This window comes from Anomaloglossus baeobatrachus (genome assembly GCF_048569485.1).
Source record: "Anomaloglossus baeobatrachus isolate aAnoBae1 chromosome 5 unlocalized genomic scaffold, aAnoBae1.hap1 SUPER_5_unloc_3, whole genome shotgun sequence".
Classification (NCBI taxonomy): domain Eukaryota; kingdom Metazoa; phylum Chordata; class Amphibia; order Anura; family Aromobatidae; genus Anomaloglossus; species Anomaloglossus baeobatrachus.
The window spans coordinates 385,355-393,692 of NW_027441806.1; the positions used below are offsets into that span (position 1 = coordinate 385,355).

The 8,338-nt window shown below is 40.0% G+C and overlaps 1 protein-coding gene across 1 annotated transcript in view; it reads right to left on the minus strand.

Annotated features, from left to right (window-relative positions):
• Positions 1–8,338, minus strand: part of LOC142259155 (uncharacterized) — a 118,875-nt gene that overhangs the window by 46,162 nt on the left and 64,375 nt on the right. Inside the window, exon 4 of the mRNA XM_075331660.1 lies at positions 5,680–8,157. Coding sequence (XP_075187775.1) covers positions 5,680–8,157 — 2,478 coding nt within the window. The remainder of the gene's footprint in view (positions 1–5,679; positions 8,158–8,338) is intronic.

Below are 8,338 nucleotides of genomic sequence, written 5' to 3' on the forward strand. Positions count from 1 at the left end.
AACGCCATGTAGCGTTTGGAGAGCCCCTGAGGTGCCTATACAGTGAAGCTCCCCAACATGTGGCCACGTTTTGGAAAATACACCCCTCAAGGAATTTATCTAGATGCTTGGTGAGTACTCTGAACCCCCAAGTGGTTCACAGACTTTAACAACATTGAGCCATGAAAATAAAAAAAAATAATTTTTACCACAAAATTGTTACTTCAACCAGGTAGCTTTTTTCACAATGGTAACAGGAAAAATATGCACGATAAAATTTAGTGTGCAATTTCTTCTGAGTACACCGATATCTCATATGTGGTGGAAATCAACTGTTTGGGTGCATGGCAGGGCTCGGAAGGAAAGGAGCACCATTTGACTGCAAAATTGGCAGGAATCATTAGCAAACGCCCTGTTGCGTTTGGAGACCCCCTGAGGTGCTTAAACAAACAGTGGAGCTCCCCCACAAGTAACCCCATTCTGGAAACTAGACCCCTCAAGGATTTTATCTAGGGGTATAGTGTGCATTTTGAACCCACAGGTACTTCATAGAATTTGATAACTTTAGGTAGTCATATTGAAAATTTTAATTTTTTTCAGAAAAATGTTGCTTTAGCACCAAATTCCTCCTTTTTTCAAGAGGAAATACAAAAAAATGGACCACACAGTTTGTTATCCAATTTATTAGCGCAGTGATACCCCATATGTGACAAAAAAAACCTTTGTTTGGACAAAAAGTAGGGCTCGGAACGAAAGGAGCATGATTTGAATTTTGTAAAAGTTGAAATAAATTGTAGGCAACATATCGCATTTGCAGAGCCCCTAGGGCACCTACACAGCAGAAACCCCAACAAGTGACACCATTTGGAAACTAGACCCTTCAAGCACTCTATTCAGGGGTATAGTGAGAATTTTGAATCTACAGTACTTTACAAAAATGTTGCTGTAGTGCCAAATTTCTCACTTTTAGGCTACCTGCCCACAATCAGCGACACTGTCTAGGACGCAGTGCTTGTACTGCACAACATAGCGTTATGGACGCAGTGACAACACTCTGCATCCAAAATGCTGCACATCCTGATTGTGGGTGCACAGCCTAAAGATCTAGGATGGATGGATGGATAGATGTCTAACACATATATAATGTCCTACCCCATGCATATTCTAAGCTGGTGCCTGTTAGTGACTTTCATTTTGTTGTGCCTTGTATTTAGCTCAAATATAAATAAATAATTAAAAAAAAAAATGACTTGGGGTCCCCCCATTTTTGATAGCCAGCTAGGCTAAAGCAGATGGTTGCAGCCTGTAGACCACAGCTGGCAGCTTCACCTTGGCTGGTGATCCAATTTGGAGGTCACCCCAGGCTGTTTTTTTTTAACTATTTTGAAATTATTAAAAAAAAAAGTGGGGTCCCCCTCAAATTGGATAACCAGCCAAGGTAAAGCAGACAGCTGTGATCTGGTATTATCAGGGTGGGATGGGCCATGGTTATTTGGCCTTTCCCAGCCTAAAAATTGCAGGCCGCAGCCGCCCCAGAAGTGGCGCATCCATTAGATGTGCCAATCCTGGCCCTTCGCCCCACCTAATCCCGCTGCCCTGGAGCGGTGGCAACCGGGGTAATATACGGGGTTGATACCAGCTGTAATGTCACCTGGCATCAAGCCCAGAAGTTTGTCATGTCACGGCATCTAAACAGATACCCGACATCACGAACCCAGTCAGTAACAGAAAAAAATAAAGACAACAAAAAAATGTTATTTGAAAAAATGCTCCCCAAGACATTCCCTCTTTCACCAATTTATTGAAAATAAAAAAATTCTGGTCCACTGTAATCCATTTTGGAGGTCCCACGACGACTCTGGAACTAGGAGCACGCTCAGAGGACGTATCCCCCATTTTCTGGAAAAGCAAGCTCTTCATGTGAGCAGTGTGGGTGCAGTAATCTGAGAATACTGCACTCACACTGCCCCGGTCCAACCTAGGGCAGAGTGACCTGCAGTAACCTCATTCCAGAATATGAGAGGCACGCTCAGAGAACGTACCCCCATTTTCTAGAACAGCAGGTCCTCCATGTGAGGAGTGTGGCTGCAGATTACTGCACTCATGCTCTCCCGGTCCACAGTACAGCAGAATAAGCAGCAGTGAGGTCAGCGTCCCTGCTTGCAAGGAGCCAGCTGACAGCCGCTGTCTGCACATGCGTTGCCAGCTTTCCAGAAAGAAGAGGAGGGATCATCACGGGGACCGGAGCAACAGCCAGGTACCGGGGAAGGAAGACCGGGGGAAGGGGGATGATGGGGGATGATTGGGTATGACATGGCAGGACCTGGGGATGGATCTTCAGTCACGGCCAGCGCGTTGCTGTGCGCGTCGCCATCATGCATGCTCCGGATTCGGGGGGGGGGGTTCTGGAAAACCGGAGGGGTCCAGCGGACCAGAGGGCTTTGGTGTACCGGAGGAGGGTTCAGAGGGAGGACATTTCCCTCCGATATGAAATGTTTTATCACTTCAGATCGGATGGACATGAATGCAGAGTCGTCGGCGGCGGCAGTTTTCGGTGCGCTTCGGCGCCATTTTGAATGTTCCTGAGGGGCGGGGGGTTGGCTGTTGATATTCTCCGGTATCGGGGGCCTTGGGGGCAGTAGGGGTTTATATTTCTTTCTCATCTGACATGTTTGATCATGTCAGATGAAAAAGAAATCAGTTTTACCAGGCATTTCTTTTTTTTTTTATGTGATCGTCGGTATACGGTGTATACCGGCGATCACATTATCGGGGTCCAAAAAAAAACACCCCGATTCATAATCTGGGGGGTCTCAGCTACCCCCGGTAGCTGAAACCCCCAAGATTTTCGGTCGCTGGGGGGGGCGCTACAGGCTTTTTTCAGCCTGATGTCTTAAAGCGTCGGAACAGAATAGGTACCCTGTTTTTCCGACGCTTTAAGTCGTACGGCAGTCGTTATGAGGTTAAAAGGCTTGTTTCATTATGTTCTGTATGGAGACAGAATAAGGATGTGATATCTGAAACGCGTCCTCCTGCTCTATGCTTTGTGTACTTGACATAATGGAATTTTATCTACAATGAAATAAAGAAAAAACTTTTTTTTACTTTTAAATTTTGGACCTGTTTGCTGGACAATCCTACAAAATACTGAGGAATTAACCTGCAGAGTATAATTTTGCATTGAATCACACAGATTTGTGGGTAAATAAGTGGTTAGGATGTGAACAAAACATTTGTGTAGGAACATCACTAATCCCAGTGATCGGAAGAGAAGGAACGATTGTTCCTGCAACAGTTTTGGGGATTCTTGTCAGTAATATACAACTAGTGTTTTATCAATTGCAATACACAGATTGTGCATTCGATGGTGTAAACACTGAACAATTAGACATTTCTTAATGTTTACATTTTGCTTCTAAGGTGATGTGTTTACCTGGACAGGATAAGGTGATCTATCATTCATGTTTCCATAATCATTCTTCTTGTCATGCCAGAATAGAGACTGTACAGACAATACATGATCTGGTGACCCCAGTAAGTCCAAATAAGATTTGTTTCCAGGTCATGTCTGAGACAGAAGCTGTTTCTGCTTTCTATCCTACTTGTGTACATAAGTCAAATTTACCTATGGGATTGTATTGTATAGAAGGAAATGTGAGATCTCTTTCAAAGAAGGAAGGAAATTTCAATATCACTTCTATAGGAAAGAGAAACGTAACGGTGTCCCCAGTACAATTCAATTCATCACAGATTAATGATTTCCCTTGGGATATGTGGACAAGTGAGATAAAGAAGGAGAAGGAATTGCTAGATTCATTAACAAAACAATTAAAGTAAGCAGAAATTATATTCTGGCATGGACAAGGTAAACTGGATGATATTGAGCACGAATGGAGCGCAATGTCAGGTAAAACTTGGTGGAAACGTTTTTGAAAATCAGTACAAACTTGGTCACAGCATTCTGTGAAGATAGCAGTAGAGAATATTTTATTTATTCCTATTATAATCATATTTTTATTAGTTTTGTTTTGCATTATCTATCAAGTTATTGCAATGTGCAAAAGATATATAAGAATATGAAAATAGAGATGAAGAAAGAAGATAATATCCTAAGAGAAATGCTAAGACGCAAACACGACTCTTTGACAAAAAGCTTCATGTTGGTTGGTTGCCAATCAAGGTGTTGGCCCAGGATCTTCAAAAGAATGAATGTGATACGAATGGTGAGAAAATGAATTATGATTTCCAGGGATTTCTCAAAAATTCATTTCAGGGGGGATTGTAAAATAATAAGGATTCATGAATATTTTTAATGAATCTTACATTTAAGCCATTATGGTTTGAATGTACAGGGTTAAATTTTAGAGTACGAATTGATTTTGAAAAAGCTGGCCGACCACCTGTTGGTAATTGTTCAGTATGACAGTTCAAGACTGTTTTCTCCTAGCTAGAACTGTAATTATTTGCAACCTTGACAAGGAGACATATACATTACAGGCTGCCAGGACATATGGTGAACTAAAATATCCATAGTAAAGCCTTGAGAGTGTTTCAAGCTATGTGCAAATATCCATTACAACTAAAAGCTCATATAAAACTATCGATAATTGCATCATGCAAAACCAAGATTGGAAATGAGTTGTATATTGGGTTCTGAAGCTCACTGTAGAACCATGTTTAGTCACGAGTAGGTGAGTGATAGCCAAGGCAAAACAGTATATAAGCTGGCCACGGCTCATGGGAGATAGAAGGCTCTACCATTCTCACAAGGAAGCTGATGGAAGACTGCCAAGAAGCATCACTGCCGTGACATCACAGCTATATGTAAGATACAATGGACTCTTTTAAATACTCAATCTTTCACTAACAAGGCATTATTTTACTGTATCATTTTTAATGATTTTTGAATTTTAAATAAACCCATGTATTTTACCTCATTTTTCTTCTCTGAATAATCTTTAAGTACTGGGCTGATTATTCACGTCAATCCTATTTTTAACAGGGATATAGTCGGGAAATAATAATGTTTATCTGAGAAACCTCCCTAGGGGTTATGTTATGGAACAATCTGTTTAGGGCGTTTACCTTTGTGCCTTTCCCTTTATTCCCTTTGGGACACACTTGTGTACTATTGTTTTATGATTTCTTCCTGTTTGTGGGATTGCTAATTTTTGCAATAAAGATATTTTATGGGGTATTTTGTCTTAGTATTTTTTTTTTTATTTGAGGACCCCTTGATTATCTGCTGTATATATTATACCCCTGTGTGAGATCTTTGATGCACAACAAGTTCTAATTTCCGAATAAAACACTTCCGACATTCTGAACACGAAAATGGCTTCTCCCCTGTGTGATTTTTCTGATGTGTAACAAGATGTGATTTCTGAATAAAACATTTCCCACATTCTGAACATGAAAATGGCTATTCCCCTGTGTGAATTCTTTGATGCTCAACAAGATCTGATTTCCGAATAAAACATTTCCCACACTCTGAACATGAAAATGGCTTCTCCCCTGTGTGAATTTTCTGATGTCTAACAAGGACTGATTTCTGAATAAAACATTTCCCACACACTGAACATGAAAATGGCTTCTCCCCTGTGTGAATTTTCTGATGTTTAACAAGTTTTGATTTCTGAATAAAACATTTCCCACACACTGAACATGAAAACTGCTTCTCCCCTGTGTGATTTCTCTGATGCGAAACAAGATGTGATCTCTGAATATAACACTTCCCACACTCGGAACATGAAAATGGTTTCTCCCCTGTGTGAATTTTCTGATGTCTAACAAGGACTAATTTCTGAATAAAACATTTCCCACACTCTGAACATGAAAATGGCTTCTCCCCTGTGTGAATTCTTTGATGCTCAACAAATTGTGATTTCTGAATAAAACATTTCCCACATTCTGAACATGAAAATGGTTTCTCCCCAGTGTGAATTTTCTGATGTCTAACAAGGACTGATTTCTGAATAAAACATTTCCCACACACTGAACATGAAAACTGCTTCTCCCCTGTGTGATTTTTCTGATGCGAAACAAGATGTGATCTCTGAACATAACACTTCCCACACTCTGAACATGAAAATGGCTTCTCCCCTGTGTGAATTCTTTGATGCTCAACAAGATCTGATTTCCGAATAAAACATTTCCCACACTCTGAACATGAAAATGGCTTCTCCCCTGTGTGAATTCTTTGATGCGCAACAAAATGTGATTTCTGAATAAAACATTTCCCACACTCTGAACATGAAAATGGCTTCTCCCCTGTGTGAATTATCTGATGTCTAACAAGTTTTGATTTCTGAATAAAACATTTCCCACACACTGAACATGAAAATGGCTTCTCCCCTGTGTGATTTTTCTGATGCTCAACAAGATTTGATTTCCGAATAAAACATTTCCCACACTCTGAACATGAAAATGGCTTCTCCCCTGTGTGAATTCTTTGATGCTCAACAAATTGTGATTTCTGAATAAAACATTTCCCACATTCTGAACATGAAAATGGTTTCTCCCTAGTGTGAATCTTCTGATGTCTAACAAGGACTGATTTCTGAATAAAACATTTCCCACACACTGAACATGAAAACTGCTTCTCCCTAGTGTGAATTTTCTGATGTCTAACAACGACTGATTTCTGAATAAAACATTTCCCACACACTGAACATGAAAACTGCTTCTCCCCTGTGTGATTTTTCTGATGGGAAACAAGATGTGATCTCTGAATATAACACTTCCCACACTCTGAACATGAAAATGACTTCTCCCCTGTGTGAATTCTTTGATGCTCAACAAAATGTGATTTCTGAATAAAAGATTTCCCACATACTGAACATGAAAATGGCTTCTCCCCTGTGTGAATTTTCTGATGTCTAACAAGGACTGATTTCTGAATAAAACATTTCCCACACACTGAACATGAAAACTGCTTCTCCCTAGTGTGAATTTTCTGATGTCTAACAACGACTGATTTCTGAATAAAACATTTCCCACACACTGAACATGAAAACTGCTTCTCCCCTGTGTGATTTTTCTGATGCGAAACAAGATGTGATCTCTGAATATAACACTTCCCACACTCTGAACATGAAAATGGCTTCTCCCCTGTGTGAATTCTTTGATGCTCAACAAGATCTGATTTCCGAATAAAACATTTCCCACACTCTGAACATGAAAATGGCTTCTCCCCTGTGTGAATTCTTTGATGCTCAACAAGTTCTGATTTTCGAATAAAACATTTCCCACACACTGAACATACAAATGGCTTCTCCCCTGTGTGAGATCTTTGATGCCAAACAAGTTCTGATTTCCGAATAAAACACTTCTGACATTCTGAACACGAAAATGGCTTCTCCCCTGTGTGATATTTCTGATGTAAAGCAAGATGTGATTTCTGAATAAAACATTTCCCACATTCTGAACATGAAAATGGCTTCTCCCCTGTGTGAATTCTTTGATGCGCAACAAGATGTGATTTCTGAATAAAACATTTCCCCCACACTGAACATAAAAATGGCTTCTCACCTGTGTGAATTTTCTGATGTTTAACAAGGACTGATTTCTGAATAAAACATTTCCCACACTCTGAACATGAAAATGGCTTCTCCCCTGTGTGAGATCTTTGATGCCAAACAAGTTCTGATTTCTGAATAAAACATTTCCCACATACTGAACATGAAAATGGCTTCTCACCTGTGTGAATTTTCTGATGTTTAACAAGGACTGATTTCTGAATAAAACATTTCCCACACACTGAACATGAAAACTGCTTCTCCCCTGTGTGATTTTTCTGATGGGAAACAAGATGTGATCTCTGAATATAACACTTCCCACACTCTGAACATGAAAATGACTTCTCCCCTGTGTGAATTCTTTGATGCTCAACAAAATGTGATTTCTGAATAAAAGATTTCCCACATACTGAACATGAAAATGGCTTCTCCCCTGTGTGAATTTTCTGATGTCTAACAAGTTTTGATTTCTGAATAAAACATTTCCCACACACTGAACATGAAAACTGCTTCTCCCCTGTGTGATTTTTCTGATGCGAAACAAGATGTGATCTCTGAATAAAACATTTCCCACATACTGAACATGAAAATGGCTTCTCCCCTGTGTGAATTTTCTGATGTCTAACAAGTTTTGATTTCTGAATAAAACATTTCCCACATACTGAACATGAAAATGGCTTCTCCCCAGTGTGAATTTTTTGATGATTGGAATTTTGGACTTGTTTGAAAAGAACAGGTGATAGATCTTTCCTAGGAAGGACTGAAGATATATCTGGCACAACAGCATGCTCTTCATATGTAGCATGTGTGATACTTTGATCATCTGTTTTAACTTCTGAAGA